Consider the following 27,449-nt stretch of genomic DNA (forward strand, 5'->3'; position numbering starts at 1 on the left):
AGAGTCTTTGATGAACAAAACAATGTAGAATTCTATGAATCTATATCAGATATGTGCAAGATGAGTTGTTTTCCTTGTATGGACTAGCTTTTTTCAAGTATTTATAAAATTTAACTTTATAGTATACTTAGAGCTTTAGTTTCTATGTTCTATATGTATTATGACATAAAATAGGTTGGGTCAGTTAAGACAGCATTGACTTCTGTGTGGTCAATATGTATGTGTATGTCTGTCTCTATTTACTAATTTGCTTTTGGGAGGAGAATCTTTTCAAATGATATTTTTTCTATTTTTTACAAAAAATTTGTATCACATTTAAGTCTTTATTCAAGACTGTCTTGATATGGCTAAAAAAACTATGCTAGATTGACAGAAAATGGTTGTTCTTTAAAGTTTTAATTTTCATTTGCAATTTGAATAGTATACAATGAGGGTTTTTTCCCCTCCATTATAAATATAACTAATATTAATACATATTTGTAATACATAAACATATATAAATAATATATGCAGTAAATATACATTTTAGATATAAATAATATATGTGTTACACTGTGTTTGGTATAGTTTGTGATCAGGAAGAAAAGTTTCAGTTAACATTTTTATGCCTATCTCATATTTATAAAGACCTTTTTCCTGTATAATATTTTACTATTGTATCATGTATGAACATTAATTATTTCTAAACATTGACAGTAATACAGTCATTTCAATTTTAAATGTTGACAGCTTCATTACTGATGCAAATATTTTACTTTTTGATGGATTTTCTCCTAGACAAAATTAAAAAAAAAAACTTGATAATAAAAGTGACATAATCAATTTGTAAATAAAGAAATAATTTCTTAATGAGTTAAATATTGAATTATACCCTTGATACCAGGCAGAAAATAATTTGACTGTTGGAATACTGACTCAAAACCCTACTTTAATCCATGGAGCTGGCATGCTGACTCTGGCATTCTTTGAATTGAAGAAGATAGTAAATGAAGGCTGTTTAAGTTGTTGTATGGTTGACTATGCTTTGACTACATATTTAACATTCATATTTTTCCTTTGATATAAATGGCCTTTTTTTAATCTTAAATTGAATTGCTGTGTGAAGTAATTATATTGTTATATCGCAGAGTACAAGTTGGTTGATTTTCTGCTTTTACAATTAGAAGTGTGGTGGGCATAAATCCTAATGGCTCAACCCTTCATTGAAAAGAATGATAAAATTAAAATGAACTATTAATGTTATGTTTAAAATCCAATTATTATATATAATGTATCAGATATGTTACAATGGCATATGGTAGATTTGTATCCTTTTCAAGTCTTTTAAGTAAAATATTACGTATCATGTATTCTGTCCTCTTGTATTGCTGTATTACAACTCTAAAAGTACCAGATGAATCCCTTCTTATTTTTATACAGTTTACTAAAACTTTAGTAGACTGGTCAGAAAATGGCCCCCATTTTCTGATGTGGACATCATAATTCCCACAATCTGTGAATATATTATTTGGCGAAAGAGAATTAGGGTTGCAGGTGCAAAAGATTGCTAATCATCTGAACTTGAGATGGCATTATCCTTCATTATTTGGGTACAGCTAATCTAGTCACATAAGTCCTTATAAATAGAAGAAGAGGGAAAAGAGAGTCAGAGGGATGCACTGAGAGACTCGACCCCCTGTTGCTATCTTTGAAGATGGAACAAGAAGTTCATGAGCCAAAGAATGTGGTAGCCTCTACAAGCTTGAATGGCAAGGAAAGGGATTCTTTCCTAGAGCCTCCAGAAAGGAATGTCATCCAGTCCAATACCTGGCCTTGATCTTAGCATATTAAGACCCATGTCAACACTCCTGACATGCAAAACTGTAAGATAATAAATTTACATTGTTTTAAGCAACTAAATTTGTGATAATTTGTTATGGCAAAATAGAGAACTGCTACATTTAGCAAAACATAATGTACTCTATGACTTTAAAATTGTGTTCCCATTGTTTCAGTTTAGCACTAAATATTTATTGACTTTCCATGATGTTCCAAGCTTGTGCTAGATTCTAGGGACATGAAAATGAGCAAGTCACATTTCCCAGTTCCTTTGTTTTCATCATTGTTGCTTTAAAAACACTGGATGGATTTCAACATTAGAATATTTCCTGAAAGTATGACATATTTATTTTAGTAAGGTTACAATTCTTACTTCTGCATCTCCTGCCTTTAAAAATTTGTACATAAAAGTAGAAGTCACAATGAGATGAATTAGACACATAAAGTTTAAATGTACCTAATAACATCTAATATGATGTCATAAAATTTCCTTTTATAATAACTATTTGCGTTACGTTTAAAAGTTTATATTTATAACTGTAGAGTGGTGATAGTCCATAAAGCTTTCATATTGCTATAGATGCCCAACCTTTGGCTACAAACGAAATTTGAAAGTATTCATTGCAAGGAGATAGTCTACTTGCAAATAATATATACTTAATGTGTAATGTAAGGTCTTCACCACTGATATTCCCTATGTTTCCCTCCCATACTTTGCTATTGTCATAATTCTATCACATAAGAAATGATATTTTACTATCGTTGCTGTAGGCCAGAGGTTGGCAAGCATTTTCTGTAAACGACTACCTAATATATACTTTTGTTTTTGTGAGTCCCTCACTCTCTCTTTGCAACCACTCAGCTCTATCCTTATAGTGTGAAAATGGTTATAAGCAATAGATAGACAAATATATAGATGAATTGGCCTGTAAAAGGCAAGATTTGGCCCATGGGTCATAGTTTGCTGATCACTCTTTTCAATAATCAGTTGTTTTTCACAGTTATTAAAAGTAAGGATGTTTTTTACATTTATTCCATTTCCAGTGTTCCCCATCCATATTTTAATGTAGATCCAAGTGTATGTCTAGTGTCATGTTCTTTCTCTCTTAAAAATTTCTTTTATCTAGTTTTACTGGTCTCCTTGCAATGAATATTTTCAAATTTTGTTTGTAGCCTTTATTTTGAAAGATGTTTCATCAGCTGTGGAATTCTCAATGGGTAGGTTTTAGGGGATTGTTTTCTTTTGGAATTTTGAAAATGTATTCCATTTCTTTTTTTCTTCTTTTTCTTCAGTCTTTCATGGTTTCTGATGAGTAGTCTGCTGTAATTTAAAAAAATCTTTTTATATCCTCATTTTCTTGGATGGATATGTTTTGTTGTTGTTGTTGCTGTTGTTTTCTGGCTGCATTTAATTTTTTTCTTTTTTTCTTTTTTATATTTTGTTTTTTAGCAGTCTAAACATGGTATGGTTATTTGTTACTTCTGTTTTTTTTTTGTTATTTATCCTTCTTGGTGTTCTCTGAATTTTTAATCTGTTGCTTTGTATCTTTTATTAATTTTGCAAAATTCTTAGTGATTATTATTATTGTTTTTTGAGATGGAGTCCCACCCTGTCGCCCAGGCTGGAGTGTAGTGGCCTGATCTCAGCTCACTGTCACTGCAACCTCTGCCTCCTGGGTTCAAGCAATTCTCCTGCCTCACCCTCCCAAGTAGCTGGGTCAACAGATGTGCTTTACCGCACGTAGCTAATTTTTGTACTTTTAGTAGAGACAAGGTTTCACCATGTTGTCCAGGATGGTCTCGATCTCCTGACCTCGTTATCCACCTGCGTCGGCCTCCCAAAGTGCTAGGATTATAGGTGTGAGCCACCATGTCCAGCCTGATTATTTTTTCAAATAAACCTCCTACTTCTGGGTTTCCAATTACATGTGTACTAGAACTTTGATATTTATCTCACAACTATTAAATGCATTGTTCTATTGTTTTCCCCAGTCTTTTTTCTCATTATGGTAATTTGGATAAGGTAATTTCTTTTGACTTGCCTTGAAGTTTCTTGATTATCTCCTCAGCTCTGTTAATGAGCCTATTAAAGACATTAATTCATCTTTTTAAGTAGTCTTTCATTCCTGGCATTTCTGTTTTATTTGTTCTTGTAGTTCCCATATCTCTGCTGAAATTTGCCAGATCTTGTGTGTTAGCTACTTTTCCCATTAGATCCTTTAAGATATTCATTACAGTAATTTTATATTCTCTCTCTGATGATTCCAACATCTGTCTCATTTGTGAGTCTGTTTCTATTGATTGCTTTGTTTCTTGTCAGTGAATTGTTTTTCTTGCTTTTTTTTCTGTACCTTGTAATATTTTGTTAAAAGTGTGTCACCCTGGGTAAGATAGTGAAAATTGTGTTACGTCTAGAAATGAGCTTGCCTTTTTTTCTCTTAAAGCTTTAGTTTGAAAGAATGTTTGAGATGTTCAAAAGAGGTGCTAAGTTTCCTATGAACACATAACAAGTTTTCTGGGGCTCAAGGTATCCAAATTTATCTATCATTATACTGTCTTCTTGTTATTAAATGTTATTTATAATCACTTTTTAGGTGTTTTACTCTGCGTAATGCATTCTCTCATTTGTGCTTTTTAAAACAGACCTTATCCTCCATTTTACAGATGTGGAAACTTAAGTAAAATAACTTATCTAAAGATACTCATCTATCAAATAACAGAATAAGGACTCGATTCTCTAGGCCTATCTGATTTTTATACCCTCTATTCTTAACTGTTATCCTATTTGAATGCATCACTTTACTAACAACAAAAAAAATTGACTATCAATTATATTGAAGGTCCTGTTAAGTGACATGGAAGGGTGACATGAGCAACATGACATGAGTTTTTGCATTTAGTTTGCTAATATTTCAAGAATGGACTTCAAAGAGCATCCTAGAGTTTGCTAAGCAATTAGGATGACAGAAATACAGAGTAGTAGATTTTACTTATAAGTGATACTCAGTTGGCTTGTTTTATAGACAGTTCTCTGGTTACTATCAAGGATTCACTGCCATTGTAAATTCCCAAAACTCCTCAGAAGTAAGACAATCACTGGCATGGTTCCCAGGCTAGTATTTATTCAGTGCCACAGTCCAAAAGACACTGTATAATGATTAATTGGGCTGTGGATCACAATATAGGGATAGAATTAGATATCTGGAAGTCATAATTGATGCAATAAAGAAGCTGAAACATAACAACATTGTAAGAGAGAAGAAAGAACATTCCCCCAAAGCCATAGAGTATACTTGCAAAGAGGATAAAAGGAAGATAAATTACTAGACCAAGAATGGGATGGTTAATTTATTAGGAGAATCAGAATAATATGGCAGTGCTATCCAGTAGAATTTTCTGTGATGATGAAAATATTCTCTTATCTGTGCTGCCTAAAACAGTAGATACATAGTCATATGTGGCTATTGAACACTTGAAATGTAGCTAGTTGAGTGTGCAAGAAAACTTAATTCTTTTAAATTTTAATTTATATGGTAGATATGGGTATTATTTTGGAGAGCATAGGACTAGAATGTAATCAAGCTTGAGGAAGAGAGTAAAGAAATGGTGGAATGGAGATGATAGTATTAAGATGGAAAAGACTGGCCGGGCGCGGTGGCTCACGCCTGTAATCCCAGCACTTTGGGAGGCCGAGACGGCAGGATCAGGAGATCAGGAGATCGAGACCATCCTGGTCAACATGGTGAAACACCATCTCTACTAAAAATACAAAAATTAGCCGGGTGTGGTGGTGGGCGCCTGTAATCCCAGAGGAGGGATTCTATCTGTAATCGATAGAATGAGGCAGGAGAATCACTTGAACCTGGGAGGCGGAGGTTGCAGTGAGCCGAGATTGCGCCACTGCACTCCAGCCTGGCAACAAAGCAAGATTCTGTCTCAAAAAAAAAAAAAAAAAAAAGGCAAAAGCTCATGTGTGTGTACATATGTATGTGCATGCTAGGAGAGGGGTGTGGTTGAAGAGGGAGGGAAAAATGTGAGGAAAAAAACAGAGAATATTGTAGTTAAAGGAACGAATATTTCTTCAATACTGTAGTCTAGTTAATGGAATTTTATGTATGTACTTAAAATATATCCTGAAAGGTAAGAATTATCTGTGTTTTGATGGTGAGGCCACAGAAGCAAGAAGTTAACTTGTCCTTAGTTCATGTAGCTGTTAAGTGGTGAGATATTTGAATACATGTTCAAAGCGCGTGAGTATTCTACTATACTGCCCTGCCTCTCACAAAAAAAAAAAAATAGAAGAGTAGTAGATGAATTAGGAAAAGGACAAAAGTAATAATGATTTTCTGCATTTTTCAAGGTAAGTGCTTTTTGCCTTTTTTAAACTATGAAGGTAATTTTTAGAAGTGTGTGTAATGGCAATACCTGAAGTTGTTGCATGTTGCTGTTGTCTTGTTTCTGCCGATTCTTGTGCATGGTGTTTTATTCTTTGTGTTCTTAATTATCTTTGATTGTATACTGTTTATTGTTCTTTAAAAAATACTTTTTGTAAATAATTTGAGGCCCAGGAAGAAGATGCCTTCCTCCAGGAAGGATTTTCTTTTGCTTCTGCCTGGTGACTGTTTAGACTACCGTTTCTGGTTACCTTAAATTAGGTCTAAAGCTAGAGGACTGTACAAGCATTGTGAACCTGCAGTTTAATTCACTGTTGTTGAGAGTTGGTTTACTTGTACCAGTTTTGCTTGGGGCAAACAGACCTCCTTGCTCACTTATCTTTCTGGTTTCACATTTTCCCTTCAATTTGGCCAGGACATTTCTTACTCTCTTCAGCTCTTTAAGACATTTTCTCCCTGTGTTTTATATAATAATAATGGTTATTTTCATGGAGAGTGCTTGGTCTACTATTAGACCAACTGTTATTTTAAACTAGTCCGCTATTATTAGAAACAGGAATCTTGTTTTGTTTTTACTTTTATGGAAGAATGTTTTGCTTATAATTTTCATGTGATTCATAGCATAATCTTTCTGTTGTTTAATATTTATTTTTTTTCTCATTTTGTTTCTTTCATTTTGTGCATAAAATAATTTTTGGTAGGTCCCATGTTGAGAAAACTTTTTGTTGTCATTCTTATTTTCACTGGTGATATTCTTCTTATAAGCTGGGCTAGTAGTCTTACAAGATTGTTAAGTGATCGCTTATAAAATGTTGGATTAATTGTCCCAGACACTTTTCTCACCAGCATTTCTCTCTAGGATATGCCTTCCTCTGGCTAGCCAGTTTCCCTAAAGCCTCATGTGTTATAGGTTATTTTTTCTATCTTTTGTTCTAGTTGCCATTCTTATTTTCAGAGTGGATAGGGGACATAAGGATTACTTTTCCATTAACTTTGATTTTGTTGTCGTAGATGGGACTTACTTATTTGTACATGGTGGCTAGCACAAAACTTAGGTCTTAAAATTTAATTCTCCAGCAGTTTCTTACCTTTAATTTCTTAATTTCCACATGCTTCTCTTTTGGTACCATTGTTATTTATTTCCCTGCCTTAAAGAGTCTGTTTATTTATCTAGAAATTTGTGCAATCTTTCTAATGACTGTCCATTTCTTTGTATATGTAATGAGGCTTTGAATTAATTCATCTGAAATATTCTGTCTCCAGTTATGTAATTTATGCTTCTAACACATAATTTATCAGTTCAAAAATAAGTAGGCAGGCACTACAGAGAGGAACAGTAATTATTTTACTATGTTAGAATCTTCTGTTAAAAGGTATTGATCTACACAAAAACAGCATATAAATGTTTATAGCAATTTTATTCATAATTGCCAAAAATTGGAAGCAACCAAGATGTTCTTCATTAGGTGAATGTATAAACATAAATACAATGGCATATTATGCAGCAGTAAAAAGAAATGAGCTATCAAGTTATGAAAAGATATGAAGGAACCTAAAAATTCAAGTTGCTAAATGAATGAAGCCAGTTCTAAAAAGCTACATACTTTGTAATTCCAACTATATGACCTTCTGGAAAAGGCAAAATTATAGGCAGCAAAAAGCTTAGTTATTGCCAGAGGTGAGGGGGAGAGGGAACGGGGATGAATCAGTATAGCACAGGAGGTTTATAGAGCTGGTAAAACTAGTTTTTCAGCTACTCTAATGGAGGGCACATGGTATAATAGATTTGTCAAAACCTGTCGAACTGTACAACACAAAATGTCAACCCTAATGTGAACTATGGACTTTAGTGAATAAAAATTTTTCAATATTGGGTCATCAATTGTAGCAAATGAAAGATGTTAATTATAGGAAAAACCGTGTGGAGGGTAGGGGCAGGTAGGAGGAAGAGTATATGAGAACTCCATATTTTCTTTGCTGTTTTTATGTAAACCTAAAACTTACTCTAAAATGTAAAGTCTGTTCACTTTTACAAAAGCTTATTAATGCCTGATAAAGAGGTCATAAATATTGACAAAGTGACCAAATAGCCATATGTATTCTGAAGGAACTTAACAAAACCACCTCGTATAAATATGTTCTTTTGTTGTTAACTCTTTGGTACTTACTATGTCTTTTTAAGAATATCTGCATTCATGTTCTTGTCGTTTCCCTTTCTTTTTGGTCTTTTCTATTAGGTGTACTAGCCCTCTCTTGGTACCCACCTGATGTAAATGATGAAAATGGAGAACCTACTGATAACTTGGTACCCACTATTTTGGATAAAGCTCATAAATATAACCTGAAGGTATTTTATTTTATTTTCAAGCTATACATAAGTTAATTCTTTTGGACAAGAGGATAGTAATAACAATTTTTGAAATAGTAATTTTAATTAAAAATGATAATGACTTAGAATCTTTTAAATACTATATTCCTTAAAGAAAATTTCTATAATAGGAATTTCAATCTTATCTAAATTATATTTTAGAGATTCTTTACTATGTTTCTAATTTTTTTTTATAGTAGAAAGGGATTGAAAGGTTCTTTTTTTGAAGATAATATAGTAGTGAAGATTGATATCTCTAAATATCTTTGATGTCAAAAATCTAAAAACAAGTATTAACCCATGTAACTTTGCATATTTATAAAGTAGTTAAAAAATAAACTTGCTCAAATATTTTTCAAAATCCGATTTTCATTTAAACCTTATTTAACGTGCATACACATACACACTTGTGTAAATATAGAATACAGCGGAAAGATCAAGTATATTTGATGCAGAAATTAAGGTGTGTTGCAAATGAGGGAACACTTCTCACAGTCTAAGATTTTTCTTTTAGAAATTAATGAATCATGGAAACAAATAGGAGTGATGGTTAAAAGGATTTAAATAGCACTACAAAAGAAAATTTTATACTGAATAGCAAGTAAATAAGCACTGTTTTTAATATCCAAAGATACTTTTTAAAAATTGGTCATGTATTAGGTAGCAACATTAATTCTAATAAATTCACAAAAATTATAACCATAGAGTCTGCATTCTCTGACCACATTCAGTACCATTGAATGTTAATAATTAAGTCCAAACCATTTAGAAAGTATAAAATTATTAAAATTTTAATAACATAATTGAGAATAACTCTGAAATTTAAGTGATATAAATAGCACTAAGATTATTGCATTATCAATACCAGTGGGCCCTAAAAAGACATAGTAGAAGAAAGAACTATGATAGATGAAGTGTGAAATTAATTAAATAGTATACAAGTCCTTCAAAATTAGTAGTCTGGATAAATTAATCTTTACTATTGTCCACTTTTGGGGAAAAAACAATAGGCAAGCCATTGGTGAGATTAAAAAAGAAAAGAAATTGAGAAAACATATCAGCAAAAATTGAAAAGAAATATACCTATAGTTTCAGTAGAGAGTTTAAGATTTTATGTCAGTTATTTAAAATTTATATGGTGGTTTTATAGGAAAATACTAAAATTAATTTTTTTTGGTGCAGAAAGAGGTTTAAAGAATCTGAATTGACTATCCTAGAAAAAAACGTATAAAAGATAATTGAACAAATGTCTTCCCCAAAGTGTCAGGTTTACCTCTCAGTTGTATTCAGAATAGTTGATTTTTATGATAACTGAAATACAGTGTCAAGTATACTCACTATCTATTGCTGCATAACAAATTATTCCAAAACTTGGTAGCTTAAAACAATAAACATTTGTTACCTCACACAATTTCTAAGGGTCAAGCATCTGGAAGTGGCTTATTTGGGAGTGTCTGGTTCAGGGTCTCTCAAGGAGGTTACAGGCAAGCTATTGGCTGGTGCTGCAGTCATCTGAGGCTGGAGGATCCACTAACAAACTTTCTCATGTGGTGGATGACAGACCTCAGTTCTTTGCAGCAGGTGAACTGGAGACTCTGTACTTCTATATATGGGCTTCTGGCTTCACTAGAGTGAAAGATCTGAGAGAGAGTCTAATATAGGGGCTACAGGGTTGTTTTGTTTGTTTTGTTTTTTGACATAAATCTTGGCAATGATGTATTATCACTTCTGTCCCATTCTGTTGTTTTATCTACTGATAAAACAACCATGGCACAATGTGGGAGGGAACTGCAAAGTTATGAATACCGGGAGATGGGTATCGGGGGGCCACCTTGAAGAATGGCAACCACAGAAAACTTCCAAATTTATTCTACAATAGCACAATTTTTATTTAAAACTAAGAAAGGATAGAACAAGAAAGAGACAGACTAATCTTACCAATGAAAATAGATTCAAAATTCCTAGAGGGAATTTTGATAAGAAGTGTTTATTAGCAAGGATTTAAGAATGGTTCCAATCATATGAAATCTGAATCTAAATTCAGGTCTGCATTCAATCCTGGCTCAACCACCTTGTAGCTTTATAAATGACTCGTGTCTCAGTTTCTTCATCTCTAAAATGGAAATAGCAACAAAACCTTCCTTACACACAGAGTGGTTATAAAGATTATATTAGATAATATATGTAAAACATAGATTCCTGTCTGGCACAGAGTAAGCACTAAGTAAATAAAACTTCATTGATTATTTAAAGAAGGTAAAACATGGTTATCTTAACAGATACTGAAAATTTTAGGAAATAAAAATTCATTGTTAATGAAGTCCTTAGTAACCAAAGTTCTTTAGCTTGATAAAGGGTGTCTCTTAGTATCTTATTTCAAACACTATATCTGATGGATATACTACACCTGTAGTCCCAGCTACTACTCAGGAGGCTGAGGCACGATAATCGCTTGAACCTGGGAGGCAGAGATTGCAGTGAGCTGAGATTGGTGCCACTGCACTCCAGCCTGGGCGACAGAGTGAGAGTTTATCTCAAAAAAAAAAAAAGTGATGTAGGGTCTTTTAACTAGAGACCACTTACTCTGAGTTCTGAGATTGCAACCACTCTTAAAATTTGCTGAAGCTTTTTATTTGCTCTGTAACTTCTTGCAGTTATATTCTAATGGAGGACAATCTGATTTGTCCAATACTGGTAATTGAGCCCTGTAAGATATGTTATGGACCACTGTTGAAATATTTCGTTTCAAATAAAAATATGAAACATTAGTTTTGTCTTAATTTTCCTTTTGCAGCCTAGAGATTGAGTAGTTATTGGAGAATAGAAATGGAACTCTAGGGAGTCAGAAAGAGCTAAATAGGCAAGCATTTTTTTATTCCTGTCCAAAAAGCTGACTCTTCTTTCTAATTTACTATCCTGAAACTGTTAAAACAGCATCTCTCAAATTAGCTGTCTAGCAAGAGCTGTCACCTGCCATGTCCCTTGGTGCCTTTCAGTGAGTTCTTATTGGCATTTGAAATCTACAAATAGGCAAGCCTCCAGGTTCTGGTGCCCAGGCTGAGGTTGGGTAAGTGATTGATTTATCTTCCACAAAACAAGCCCAAGAGCTGCTCTTCTGTCCAGGCCCTGCCAAAATCCTGGAAGATGGGAGCTCAAGAAACTGGCTATTTTAGTACTTTCAGGAAGTTTTGAAAGAGAAAATGAAAATGTTACGATATATGAGGATTGGTTGGCTTTTTCTCCTGTTTACAGTGTCTGTGTAGAGAAGGAGAGTGTGGCAAAGAGCTCAACCATTAATTGCCTATTTAATGTTGCCAGCATACTTGATCTCTCTGTGCTATGGATTTTATATCTAATGATCAGAAAAACTTGGAACACGATAGACTAATGTTTTCCAAAATTTTTAGAACAGTTTCTTGGCCTCGTGTCTGGTGAGGAACTATGTATAGACAAAGAATAGACCTGGAATCATGAGACTGGAGCTTGTTCCAACTGAGTAGCTCTGGAATCTTATATTAGTTCCTTGATCTTCTTGGCTTGTCCCCTTCATTTGTACAATGACAGTGCAACCATAAGATAGTTTTATTGGATTTGTCTATGATTTCTGTTGTTGTGGAACACACATTTTTCCTAATTCAATAAAATGCAGTAAATCCTGTTTTTTTTTTTAAAGAATGGAAAACTTTACCTTTTCTTGCTAATATAAGGACATTTTAATATGTTTAATGAATGACAGTACCTTACTAGAATTATTTAATGTGCTAAGGCAGTCTGATAGGAAAAGATTAATGATGTTGTAGATTGTGTGCTGACAAATTGGAGCCTCCAATGCACATAACTGACCACATCTAAAACTTTTAAGTGTAAAATGCGTTCATTAGTAACATCTCTTTTTTCTTGCTAATCTTCAAAGCATGGAAATACTAAATGGATGGAGAATTTTTAGTGAATCAATTCGTCTCACAGTTAAGCTTTTGTTATAGTTCATTCATTTTGATTATATAATGTTTTTACTAATATTAGTCATTAAATATTTTGTAATTGTAATTTTGATTTGTTAACTTCAACCAAGAGTTATTTTAAGTAAGTGCCTTTTAAATTATAAACAAACGTGCAAGAAAAGGAAATGATTGTTGCTTTAGTTATTTTTCATTATCTTTAGCAAATGTGACTAGGTTTTTTTTTGAAGTGTAAATTAGTGAAACTAAAATTTAAATCTTGATTTTTCAAATGATTTAGTTTCTGTTCTTTCAAAGTATACTTGTCCGCATGTTTGCTAGAGCAAAGGCTGTTGCACTTATAACTGTCATTTAGTAAGCTAGTTTTGCAGAGAGTGTAAAAATCAGGGCTGGATTCCTTCCTCTATATCCTCTCTATCCTGCACCATTAAGAACACAGCAACGGAACGATTTTTTGAGTAACACATGACAGAGATGTTTGGTAGATTCTGTCATTGTTTAGCAAATAATCTGGTTTTCCTTCCCCTGCATGCAAAGAGTAAGTATACTTCCTGCCCTGTTGTTGTTGGGTTTGGCCTTATAGCTTGCTTTGGCTGATGAGATGTGAGAAAAGATAATGTATACTATGTGCTTGCATGATTATGCTCCTATTCTCTTTTATGAGAAAAGCATGCACCTTTCTGCCTAGGACTCAGAATGACAGACACATGGAGCTGATTTGAACCAGCCTGGAGCAGAACCATCATAATAAGCCAGTTCATAGATTTTATGTTCGAAAAGCAAATGTTTGTCTTTTAGAGCCACTGAGATTGTGGGGTTGTTACATGGCACTATCTAATCAAAACTTGACTGAATTAAATCATTCATCTAAGTAAAAGAAAATTAGGCAGATTTAGTGATTTTTTTTTTTTTTTTTTTTTTTGCTTAGGATTATAGGGGAAAGAACCAACTCAGCCCTGGTGATCTTCTTTCATTTTAATAAATTTAGTATGTTATTTTAAAGTAGCATATTTTCTTTCTACTTTATGCAGAAATCACATTTCTTATACTAGGTTTATCACCATCCATTATTTCTTTGCATATGGCTCTAGAGTCATTTTATCTGCTTTTCAGGCTTATGCAGATTTCAACCGTGTGAAACATGGATATAAGTATGTCCGTGATTCTTTTTTAAATGATTTTCACCTACATTGGAAACACGTTATATTAGTCATGGCCTCTCCTTTTTCTTTTTCCTTGTTAAATGAATATTGTGAATTCATGGCAGAAACTTCGGGAATCTTACCTAAATCCCAGTATAAGTGGCAGACTTAAAGAGTTTAACTGTTGTTCGTTTTTGCATGCAAATCATTAGTCCATTTATTTATGCATGCATTCATTCATTTAGCACCTGCTACGTGTCAGATACAATCCCAGATGTTGACAATATTAAGAAGAAGGATAAAGTATTATCTCTGTCCCTAAAATGCTTTGTAATCTACTGGAGGTCAGACACAAAGACAAGTAAATTTCAGGAAGAGAAAAGTATGAGATATTATGGCACCACATAGGAGTAGGAAGACCTACCTCAATTTTGTTGTGGCAGGGGATAGGGGAGTGTGCAGGGGTGAAGGTAGGGAATGGAGAAGGAGAAAATTATCAGATTTTCATTCAAAAAAGTTCATTTTGTTTATTAAAATTTATTTATTAAAGTTATTAAAATGCAGGGTAGGGAAGAGACAGGAAAGGCCCAAATTAAAAACATGAAATGAGGGAATGTTTATATTCTTATTCTTTAACGATAAGAAAGACATTTCATTTTTTGTATAGAATTCTATTGTTTTAAAATTTATTTTAACATTGATCTAATTGATTTTTCCAAATGGAATAGAGAGATGGAGACTAGATCACATCATTAATTAAAATTGCAAAGTAATTTTATTATAATTAAGAAATTAGAAATACATGAGGGAAAATTTTAAATATTTTGTACTTATCAATACTATATTTACTTTAAATATATTGATCTGCGCTTTACAAAAATAGCATGCTATTTGGTGTTTGCAGCTGTAAAAGCAAATTCATTTTGATATAGGATATTTCAAGTTGGATATTGCTTAAATATGGTGTCCTTTATGTATAAAATGGAAATTCAGTAAACACAGTGATGCATCTGAAGGAAGAATTACCCAAGGAAACATTATGTAATAGTATGAAAATACCTATACACTTGGCAGTTTTCTTTCAACTGAATTTAAAAAGCAAATACCAAAGTGATTGAGAAATCTAACTGCCCTAGCAGTTACTACCCTGGCAGTACTAACAATATGCTGCAAAAAATGAATTTGACCTTAGTTTTTTATGACAAAAACTTATTTTTGTAATATTACTGTAATCTCATTTTAAGTAGAAAATTATATTTTTATTAAATTTTATTTAAAATTAATTATGTGAAAACAAGTAGCAGTGATTAATGTAAAATACATTTTGCTTTAATTGGGTAATTGAAAACAGAGGAGTTTCATATTGCAATAGAAGTCTCTCATTCCATAAATACGTCATAGAGCCTGAAACCTGAAATTAAGACAGTATCAATACATTTATTAGACTGCCATAAAGATTTTTAATTGATGTTGGTAAGTCAGTAAAACTAGGAATAAAAGTGAAAATCCTCATTCTTTGTTTTATGAATCTGAAGTAGATTGTCATCTAAGAGAAGTGTCTTCTGTATTTTTTACCTTACTAGTTAGAAGTGGCATACAGAATGGTTTTACTAGCCGTAATTAGTTTGTCTTGATTTATGTATAGCCAACCTTAAGTTAAAAAATTTTAGTCTGTGCACAGTATTTTTAAAATATTTGTAATTACTGCTCTCTATGTTTACATATATGTATATAATGTATGTATGTGTGTGTATATATGTATGTAGGTGTGTGTTTGTGTGTGTGTGTGTGTGTGTGTATATATATATATATATATATAGTATATCCAAACCATAAATACCTAGGCATCATGAAAATTGTCCTTTATAACACTAGTGGATATTATTTTTAAGCGATTTCATTATAAATTCTTTAATAGAAGTTAATGTATATTATTTTGTAAAATGCTGTTTTAACGATATGGAAGAATTTATATGTAAATAAATTTGCTAATGACTTCCATTTAAATTTAAGCTTAATGGTCACATGCCTGAAAAAAATCCAGATTTTTCTGGACCATTATTTTTTTGGTCTTTTTCCTAAAAGAAACATATCTGAATATACAGTATTTCCTATATATCTTATATGGGATACAAATATGTAAGAAACATATTTTTATAAGGAGTAAACATAAAAAGAAGCATTGCACAGCAGTTAAGCATTTGAACTCGGAATTCAGATCATCAATATTACCTCCAACAAACTGGGTGACCTGGAACAACTTACTGAACCTTTCTTAAGGTTCTGTCTATCTTTGATTACCTCACTAAGAAAACAGAAATACCTTAGGGAGTTGTGAAGATTAACCAAGATAATAATATGTTTAGCATGTTATTTAGCAGTAAATTTTATTGGTAAAAATTCTCTGGTAGTTTCTGTGTTCAATAAATATTCATCTTAAATTAAGGTGATTAAATCAGTTACTTTATTAAATATACTTCTAATTTTACATTATAGATAATTTATCCTCTAACTGATTTTATTGTTTGTTTTAGGTTACTTTTCACATAGAACCATATAGCAATCGAGATGATCAAAACATGTACAAAAATGTCAAGTATATTATAGACAAGTGAGTTTCTTCAATATTTATAAATATTGTTATATTATCCAGTGATAATTATTGTTTTAAGAGTAGTACATTTAATTATATTTGAGATTTGAATGATTTATGATTATTCTATTTTTAATAAAATTAAATTGTTATTGTAATGAATGTCACCATCATTTCGAGGAACATTGCTGAAGTTCCTTACAATTCACTTTCTTTTTGGAAGATTGCTGTTTTTACTGTTTTACAGGTTTATAGGCTATTTATGATTTCTGTAATTTTGATATTTTAAATTGACATTATTTTCTAAACCTTCGGAATATAGCTTTATCTTTTCAAAAAGAAGGTTCAGATTATTAAAAGTGAATTACTTCTTTTAACGCAGTAGACCCAGAGCTGATATTTTCATTTATATCTAGCCTGATCAAAAAGAATTTATTAATACAGTTTTCATTTTTTGAAAGAATTTTACTGATAATAGTCTGTGACAGATGCCATAGTCTTACAAAGAAACTTGTCAGCAACAGTAGAACATTTATCACTGATAGATAAAAAAGCAGTTTATGTATTAATGTAGAGAATCATAGGCTTTTTATGGCATTAGTCATCATTTGTAAACCTCAATATGAGACAGTTAATTACTTGTGTGGTAATGCATCCAGTATCTCATTTTCTAATGTGTAAAGTTAAAAATGCATTTTTAATTATTACACTTACACAACTGATTCCCCTAAGAAATGGAGCAGTGTGCTCAAACTGCACCGATTCCTTCATTTTCAGTACATAAACAGTTTTTACCTGTGGCAAATTAGTTGTGAATATTCATTTCACTTTTATATATGCTTATTTTCTAGATATGGAAATCATCCAGCCTTTTACAGGTACAAGACGAAGACTGGCAATGCTCTTCCTATGTTTTATGTCTATGATTCCTATATTACCAAGCCTGAAAAATGGGCCAATCTGTTAACCACCTCAGGGTCTTGGAGTATTCGCAATTCTCCTTATGATGGATTGTTTATTGCCCTTCTAGTAGAAGAAAAACATAAGTATGATATTCTTCAAAGTGGTTTTGATGGAATTTACACATATTTTGCCACAAATGGCTTTACTTATGGCTCATCACATCAGAATTGGGCTAGCCTAAAATTATTTTGTGATAAATACAACTTAATATTTATCCCAAGTGTGGGCCCAGGATACATAGATACCAGCATCCGTCCATGGAACACACAAAACACTCGGAACCGAATCAATGGGAAGTATTATGAAATTGCTCTGAGTGCCGCACTTCAGACACACCCCAGCTTAATTTCTATCACCTCTTTTAATGAGTGGCATGAGGGAACTCAGATTGAAAAAGCTGTTCCCAAAAGAACCAGTAATACAGTGTACCTAGATTACCGTCCTCATAAACCAGGTCTTTACCTAGAACTGACTCGCAAGTGGTCTGAAAAATACAGTAAGGAAAGAGCAACTTATGCATTAGATCACCAGCTGCCTGTTTCTTAATGCATTGATTAAAGTTTAATAGTTATCAAAATCACCTAATTTTTAAAAATAGCTTTCGTTTTGAGTTATGGAAAGAAAACTGTCAAAATCAGTATATACTATTAGTTATATTTAAAAATATATTTTTTAAATTCTTTACAGATAATATTATAATTGTTACCCTTCACAATACCACATGAGAAAATATCTGAGACAAAATGTATACAAATATATTCCTTATGGCATAATTTACTGCATTTCTGACTGAAATCAAAATTCTGATTTGATGGCAATTGAATTTTCATTTTACAATAGATAAATGCTTGTGTTACCTAAAGCACTTAGCACACAGTTAAATTATATTTACATCCTAGACCCAAAGAAATGGGATTGTGTGTATATTTGGGATATCTATTGAAGAAAAAAAAACCCTTAAAATAATGTACATGCTTCATGTCGTATCTTTAAAATAATTTAATCAACTTTATTGTCTTAGTATTTTAGACTCTGGATAACTCTCCAATAATGAGGAAATTCTTAAGAATAACAAAATCACTGTACCTTCCTCTCAGTTTTGCTGTGAACCTGAAATGGCTTTAAATTAATACTTTTATTTTTTATTTAATTTAATTACATAAATTAAACCTTACCATGACCAAATTGTGTTAGGAAGGCTTGCTATCTATAGCACAGTGTGTCATTTGCAGATTTGTGGTTACCTATACCATGCTAGGTGTTTTGACATGTTTAGTGTTTCTGCTTTACAGTGCTGAATTCCGTATTTTAGAAGCTATGAAAGTCCTTTTATGAAAAAGTTAATGATTGCTTCTCAGTTATTAGGAAAACAGTTGTTTCACAATTATTATGTAGATATGATGCCCAAATATCATTTTTAGTATATCTTGTCGATCTTTAAGTTGTTACTATTGTATTATTCATGTCTTTAAATCAGAGGCCAAATATTTTTTAGGAAAGAAAAATGTTATTACTGTCATTAGGTTGTCTTTTAATATTTTAAGTTATTTTGACCAAAAGTAATAGAGAAAATTTACTTACCATTTTAGATTCTAGAGACATAGAAATGAAAATTATTTTATGTCTAGGGTAGGTCCTGAAGTTTGGCTTTACATTAAGTTTAGCACTGTATCATAATGAAGAAACTAATATTTTACATAAAAACTAATACTTTCAATTTTTTATATAGTAATATCCCCATTTTGTAAATGTTAGACTTTTATCATACCTGTAAGTTAAAATACTTGTTATCAATAACTTGTCATATTGTGACAAATTGATCACTTGTGTACGAAAAATAAATCTCCTTAAAAACTAAATAAAATGCACTGTATTCTTACAGTTAATGTTTGTAAAACTATAGTAAAAAATTAATATATATCCTGTTACATAAATGTTATTTCTTATGTGTTCCATTGAGAAGAGCAATAGAATAATGCTAAAAAATAATGCCTATTAATCTTCAGAGTATAAAGACATCCATTCAGAAACAAAAATTAGCACTAAATTTTTTATAAAATAGACCAGATGGCAAAATTTATTTTATTTTTAAACAGTGGTTTTGACACAAATTATGTTATTGAAAAGAGGCATTATTAATGTTTAATTTATTTAAAATTTTGGAATTTGCCATTTCTCAGAGAATGATCAGGCCTTAGGAAATTAATACAGTAGTAGTAATCATTTTCTAGGGGAAAATAAAAGAATAAATCACTATACTGATATTTTGATATAACCAAGCACTTACATGGTAATCACTATATAGATACAACCTGTGGATTTTCTTATATCCATTTAACTAGAATATATTATTTTAGGTATAATTTATAAATATCACACCTAATAATCTTTTATAATATACCATATTTCATTAAAGTTTTGTTAGAGAAGTATCATCTACCACAGAGGAGTTTTTGTCATTGTGTACGTTGTGTATTTGAACCCAACATGACAGAAAGTAAATTTTAGGAAATAGTTGTGAGATTAAGGGAAAGTCTATAAAAACAAGGTCAGCATATTCTCAACACAGATACCACCACTTTCTATCTTTTTCCCATTATAGACATGGCAAATCCACACAGCATACTTCATCTCTGAGCTTTGTTGTGATTCCTCAACACATTACCCTAACCAGCCAGCAGTAACAGATTTCAGAGTAAGATAAAGCAGATTCTGTCTTCATTGCAAAAAGTTATTCTCAATGGAAGAATGGCATCTGATCTCATAATTACTAGTTTATAATTATATTAATATCTGTTTTTTCTCCCTTTTTAATAAAATAATTACAGTCATCCCTCAGTGTCTGTGGGGGATTGGTTCCAATTACACCTATAGATACCAAAATCTGCAGATGCTCAAGTCCCTGATATAAACTGGCATAGTAGTTGCATATAATCTATGCACATCCTCCTGTATACATTAAGTCATCTCTAGATTACTTATAACACTTAATACAATGTAAATGCTATGTAAATAGTTGTTATACTATACTGGTTAGTGAATAATAACATGGAAAAAAAAAAAAGTCTGTACATCTTCAGAGTTTCAGTCGGCAATTTCTTGGCCATGGATGTAGAACCTACAAATAAGGTGAGCCAACTGCATTAGGAAATAACTAATAATTCTGTTAATTCTTAGAGAGGAAAGCTTTCAAAATCTTCCTCAGGTATTCATTACAGCTGCCTTTACCATTTTAGTTGTAACACAGTTTAAATTGTTATGATAACAAGTAAATAAGAGCAAACAATTTATTTCTTAATTCAAAACAACTATACGTTTGAATTCAATATAGTATAATAAAGTGGTATAATACATACAATGCATGAATCATAATGGATTCTTTTATAAGTTATTAATTTTTTTATGGTTTAATCAGTCTAATTGTTTTGACTGTTATAGAAACCAAATATTTTACTGTTTCTTTTAAGGACTAATATTGTCAAAAACTGCTGTTATTAACATTTACTTGAGTTGTTTAACTTCTTTCTGTTTTAAGATTGTAATTAAAGATTACTATTTTGTTATATGGAATGGTTAATTTTTACCTAATAAAAACATAGATGAAATACATTGTATTTTAGATATTAAAGTCTATCATTTCTCTTTATGAAATGTCTTATTTGATTTCCGATTAACAAGTGAAAAGGAGTATCCAGTCATCATTCTTTATATGTTTTCTCTTTTGAGATATGCAGCACTTACAAAGTGGATGTCTTTAACTGCACATACTTTTTAAATCTATAAACTTCTGTTAGGTTAATATACACACATACATGCACGCAAAGTTTTTTGTTTTTTCATTTGAGAGCTGTTTTTCTATTTTTTTTCTTCTTTGGGTATAATCATATATTAGCTCCGACATCCGTTAGGAAATTAATCTTCTAAAACAGCAAAGTAACAAACCAGTAGAGAACCTACCAAGTTCATGCACTTTTTCAAACTAACCACAGTTAGCCAGTTTAAACATGACTGCTCCTAAACTCTACAGTGCTTACAGAAACAGTCTTTAAAAATCTGTATTTAAAATTTGAATTACACTGTCACATACCATAGTGAAGAAAAGCAATAATTTACAACCAGCAAGATTTCAGTTATTTTTGAAATATTTATAATTTCTAAGTGAAAACTTGATGTAGCCACAAGCAAAAAGGCTTTATGGCTCAAAGCATTACTTTTTTAAATATTAAAATATTAATAAAATTTAAAAATACTAACACTTTTTGTCTTTAAAAAAATGTACTCCAAATTAAATTTTATACTATGTTGTTGTATATTCTCATAAAGGCTAAATATTGTGGGTTTGTTGCCAGATTATCATTCTTGGGAATTTAGGTACTATTTTGGCTTAATTACCTTATAGAGACTCATTCATCCTTAGTCAAACCAAAGAACTGAGTAGTAGCACTATTATATTCCAACTCTCAGTGAAGGGAGGAACATTTTTCAAAGTGATTAGCTTTTTTAGTTGTTATGTCATTACTACTTACGGTATCAAAAGGCAAAGTAAGGGCTAATGAGCAAAAATAGTCATACATCTACAATTTATTGAAATCAAAACAATGGCACTTCTTTTATATTGGATATTCTATATTTCATTTAAAAGATACTGAATTTCAGGTTTCTCAGGTTACATTAAATTACCCATAAATTTTACCATAAAGTCAAAAAATCTTTAGAAGCTAAACCCCATATAAATATTTTATGATAGAAGAGAATGATGCCCTGTAGTAAGATAAAACTGCTTACAATTCAACTTATGGTATAAGGCTGTATTATGCCTTTGTGTTTTCGTTTTTAAAAATAATAGGTTAAAATCTGAGCAAAGATCACTATAAGCACAATAAGAATTATGAACTACTCAATTATATTTAGAATAAATGATTACAATTGTTATTGTATAAAAGTGCTTTTGAGTTTTACCAAAAGCCATTATCAAAATGCTCTAGTTGTGTTACTTTGATAATAGAGTCTAATATCATACAAATTTAGTCCTGAAATTGCCTTGAAAATATCAAATACAAAAAAAAAAAAAGAAACCTATTTGGAAGAAATTCAGCTGAAGTGCATGTAGTAAACTTTAGAAATTTTTATGTTTGAACTCGGTCACCTAAAAGAGTAGCATGCCACAATTTTTTAAAAAGATATTAGATAGGATTTAGTTTTTCCGCTCTGTTAAAATACTATGCATCTCTTCGGGGTTAGAAAACAAATTAATAGAAACCCTTAATCTTGTAAAACTGAAATATTAAGAAAACACCAATTATAGATAGATGATTCGTGGATAGATAGATAGGTAGATGGATAGAATTGTGTTAACTACTCAAGCCTACCACTGGCAAGTAAAAACATCCCTTCATTAAATATTGTTTGTGGTTACATAAAGAAGTGTTTCCAGAGAAAAGCCTCTTGAAATATTCTTTTTCTTGAAAAATTAATTGTTTCTTAAGGTCAGAAACCAAATGGGAACAAGAAGTGCCAGTATGGTGCATTTATTTTTATATACCTGAAAACAATGTAAAGGATAACAAATGCTATTTCAGTTATTTCTATCTTGAGAGATACAGAAAATAAGAAAAATTTCATTAACTGGAGAAAACCATTAAATGTTGAAATAGAAACTAAACAAATAACATATATCATTAAAAAGTAGTTACTCTGATATTAAGAATGCATCTGCCATAACCAAAAAATATAAGGGAACATTCCTCATGAGGCTGGTATAGCATAACACCAAAATAAAATCATAGCACCATGTCATTTATTCACATAGATAGCAAAATTCTAATACGAGCAAATCAAATGCCACAGTGTAAAGAAAAGCTGCCATGATCAAGTTGAAGTTAGTCTAGATTGAAAGAAATGCTTTAACATGAGAAAAGCAATGAATTACATTAACAACAGACTAAAGATAAAGTGTTGTGAGGAATTGATAAAATTCAATATTTGTACATGTTTACTCTTGGCAAATTAGAAACAGGAACATTTTTAATCTGAAAAAGGATATCTACCAAAAACCCTACAGCAAGTATCATAATTAGCGGTAAAACTTGCCATTTTTCTCTGAGATAGGGAACCAAGCAAGGCTGCCCATTTTCATGAATGCTACCCAACATTGTAGTGGAGGTCCTAGCCACTGCAGTAAAGCAGGAATGATTTAGTGAATGAAATACTTTTTATGTATAAAATTCGAAATAATCTACAAATAAATAGTATTTAGCAAGTGTTATGTACAGTCCTATAGAAAAATCTGTTATAAAACCTCACAAAGTTCACTTATGAATTTTAAAATCAAAAGGAAGTTTAGATTAAAGCTATTTTTTTGCATATACTAAATTTATATTTATTGAATGCTGCTTTTCTATATATCATTTTTAATTACCCAGTCTTAAATATTAGCCACATGGCAGAATATTCAGCCATTAATATTAAAATGGAACAGCCTAATCTCTGATTTTATGTAAAAAATTAACTGCAATTATGATTGTTTGCTAAATTCTTACTTGAAAATCTGCTTTGCTGTAATATTTAGGTAAAGTACATTATTGAAAATTGCTCTGATTAGGTATCTTATAAATATCTTAAAAATATTTAGTGGCAATCATTATATGAACAGCAACTGAGCTCAAATTCTCCTATTTTTCCACCTATTAGTATTATGTGTTTGTAGCTAAAGACTTAAATTAATCCCCAGATGAAATATTCTCGTAATGCAACACTATTTTCTCATTTGTTTCCTTGATTCATTCTTAGTGTTTACATAAAGCTTCCTGTTATTAGAATACAGTCACTGTCTTTGCAAAAAGGATTTGAAGTATTTTTCTACAAAGGTAAACATTACAAAATTAATATATAAATAATGATGGATGGAATTTTTTAAAAGAATGCCTATATATAGTGCTGGTGGTATGTATGATTGAGTACACGTTTGTAATTGAGTTGCCCGGTAGTCAGTCCAAGAGGCTATATGGCTCTTTCTGGCAGAAAAAAAGCACTTCCTTTCCCATTGGAGGCAAACTTTACCTTGTCAATACATTTTAACATAAATTTCTCAAGTAGAAATTACACCTAGGGTCAAAAATGCAAATGGTTATGGGAACCTGTCAGGGAATGTAAGTGAATTCATCAGGTTTAAAACCTTAGAGAGTCCCAGGGACTGTGGACAATTCTCACCTGAAAGGAGTGCTCGGCCGGGCTCGGTGGCTCACGCCTGTAATCCAAGCACTTTGGGGGCCGAGGCGGGTGGATCATGAGGTCAGGAGTTCAAGATCAGCCTGGCCAAGATGGTGAAACCCCATCTCTACTAAAAATACAAAAATTAGCTGGGCATGGTGGCAGAAGGAGTTCTCAACAGCTCCTGTCATCATTGCCCCTTTGTTGCTATGGGTCCCTAAAATGAGGAAGTATATCTTGCTGTGTGTGTCTGTTAATTTTTCTGATTATAATTTGGTCAAATATTATAAAATATTTTTAAAATGTTCTCTGGTTGGATCCAGCTAATGGTTCACTAATGAGTCACTAATTTGAGACCTGTGATACAAAGAATATAAAACTATGTAATTTATGAAAAATGGCCTCTACATTTTGTAACATTGAGAAGGGAATTTCATTGTATGGTGACTTGAATACAATACTCCCTTGAGAAGGGAGTCATTGTATGGTGACTTGAATAAATTCTAAGCATATAACAATAAAAAAACAAGTCAGTGAAAGTGAATCCATGAGGGGCTCTGTTTTTGGGATAGTTTCCTTCAGCTGTTATCTGATGCAAAATCATAGATTAAAGCATCTAAAGAAGTGAGCTAGATGAATATCTCTTAGCTAATCTCTATTATTCCTTCTAATTTGGCTTTTGCCTGCCTGCCCACCACTTGACCTTTCTTTCTCATTCCCATCTTACCTGCCTTTCTTTCTTATCTGCTTTGTTTCTCAGAAAGGATGTGATTTATTAGACTGAATAGCATATGACAATATAGTTTCAGTCAAAAGTAGAGCAAGAATAGGAACATACCTATTGAGTCCACATTGAGCCCAGTATTAAATGAAAACAATATTATAACATACATTGTTAGGCTGGTGGTCACAAATTTAAGACTTTGAATAGCCAATGTGAAAAAGGATATCTAGTCATTTACATGGTATACAATGTTCATAGTATAAGAAACAAATTTCTCAAGAAAAGTATAATTGCCTTGGTATTAAAGGAGAATTCTTCTGAGGGTTCTCATAAAGAAGATACTGTAATATAATATACATTATCTTGATCAGCACATTCCCTAAAATAAGACAAAGACAAATTTCATAAGTCTTTCCTATAAATATCTTCATAGTATGTGATTACGATATCACACCAAAGCACGGTTCACTAAAAGTAATTCTTTTGGAAGAGGAGTGTGTGTGTGTGTGTGTGTGTGTAAGATGCCCACGTACCTTCAAGCATTTTTTTTGAGTATTCATTAATGAAATATTTCTTGAATTTCTGCCAGGGAATGTAGTAGTTAAGGGAGTATATGTATGAATAAGACTAGTTTCCTGCTTTCATGGTGTTGACAGTTTTTAACCATTAAAGCACTTCATTTTTGGTCAAGTAGATTTATATTTATTGATTCCTTAAGTCTAATTAGTTATGCCTTTCTCATAAATCAAAAAATAAGCAACAATGTTTGCTAATGACTGATCTGCCCTGTTTCCATATCTTTAAAATGAAGTCATTGCACTGGATGCCTGCTGAGATTGCTATTTAATATTAACAACATTTTTATGTTAAACATATCAATGTCATGAAAACTGGAAAAAAAGAGTGCATTTCTCTAAAACAGCTATAAAGCTGTTTTGGGGAAAAAGTAAATTCTATAAAATTATAAACCTTAGGGTCATTCTTTGCCTTATCACACTTTGTCATGCCCAAAATTCCATATAGCACTAAATATGACTTCTTTTTTCCCAAAAATATTTCTTAAGTGTTTACCCTACTCTCCATCTGTACTGTCTCTGACCAAGTCCAGGACATAATCGTTGTCCACTTGACCTATTATATTGTAACTAATTTGTTTATATCTATGGTATTGCTTAATTTAAATTAATATCCAGAATAAGAGTCTATGTAATTCTCTTGCTTCAAATCTTTCAATGATTTCACATTGCCTGCAGAATGAAGCACAAACTTCTTCAAAAGGTATATAAAATGTCCCATTACTATTCTATGCCCACAACTGCAGTCTCATCTCCTGGTTTCTATTATATTAATATTTTACATCAGCTCGATAATCAACACAACTTGTTATTTCATAACCTCATGAAGATCACTTTTGTGTGTGTGATGTATTTTCCATTATTCCTCGCTAGTTTACTTCTACTGGAAACAGGGCAAGAATGGCAGAGAAGGCAAAGGAGGAAAAGAAATAAACATTTCTAATAAGTATCTAATGTGTGTCAAAGACTGTATTAGGTGTTGTACATGTTATTTAATGTAATATTAATTCAACATTCTAAGTTTTGTTTGTTTTATGGTTAAGGAAACTATATGTTGTAACTTGCCAATGTCTCACATCTGAAAAGAGATGAATCTGAACGAACTGTCCTTCTACTATAAGGTCAACTCATCCAGAAATATTTCCCTACACCCAACCCTCCTCCTACTCTCACAGACATTAGGCACTTAGAGTACACCTCTATTCCAGCATTTACTATATTCTATTGAGATAAGCTTCATACCAGAATATATTTGTCTCTACTACAAGCACCCTGAGGGTCAGGCATATCTTTGGTTTCATTTAAGAATATAAAATGTCATAGATAGAAAAGAGAAAACAGTGCTGTTGTTTGAATATATGCCCCAATACTCATGTGTTGGAAACTTAATCTTTAATACAAAAGTGTTGAGAGGTGAAAATGTGCAAAGGTGAATAGGTCAGGAGGGCTCTGCTTTTGTGAATCGATTAAAGCCATTATCATGGGAGTGGGTTTGTTATTACAAGAGTGCATTTATTATAAATGTCAGTTTGGCCTTTCTCTTTCTGTTCCTTCCTTGCTCTGCAGTCTCTTGCCTTTCTGCCTTTGACTATGGATGAGGCAGCCTGAAGGCCCTCACCAGATAATGGTTCCTCAATCTTGGAAATCCCAAATTCCAGGGCCTTGAGACAAATAAACTTCTTTTCTTTATAAATTACCCAGTAT

General features: G+C 31.8%; 1 protein-coding gene across 1 annotated transcript in view; it reads left to right on the plus strand.

The window, feature by feature from the left end:
• MANEA (mannosidase endo-alpha) overlaps positions 1-20,856 on the plus strand; it is a 31,888-nt gene extending 11,032 nt beyond the window's left edge. The window contains exons 3-5 of the mRNA XM_054492471.2: positions 8,450-8,559; positions 16,216-16,292; positions 17,126-20,856. Coding sequence (XP_054348446.1) covers positions 8,450-8,559; positions 16,216-16,292; positions 17,126-17,783 — 845 coding nt within the window. The 3' untranslated portion in view covers positions 17,784-20,856. The remainder of the gene's footprint in view (positions 1-8,449; positions 8,560-16,215; positions 16,293-17,125) is intronic.
• The last annotated feature ends 6,593 nt before the right edge of the window (positions 20,857-27,449 follow it).

This window comes from Pongo pygmaeus, chromosome 5 (genome assembly GCF_028885625.2).
Source record: "Pongo pygmaeus isolate AG05252 chromosome 5, NHGRI_mPonPyg2-v2.0_pri, whole genome shotgun sequence".
Classification (NCBI taxonomy): domain Eukaryota; kingdom Metazoa; phylum Chordata; class Mammalia; order Primates; family Hominidae; genus Pongo; species Pongo pygmaeus.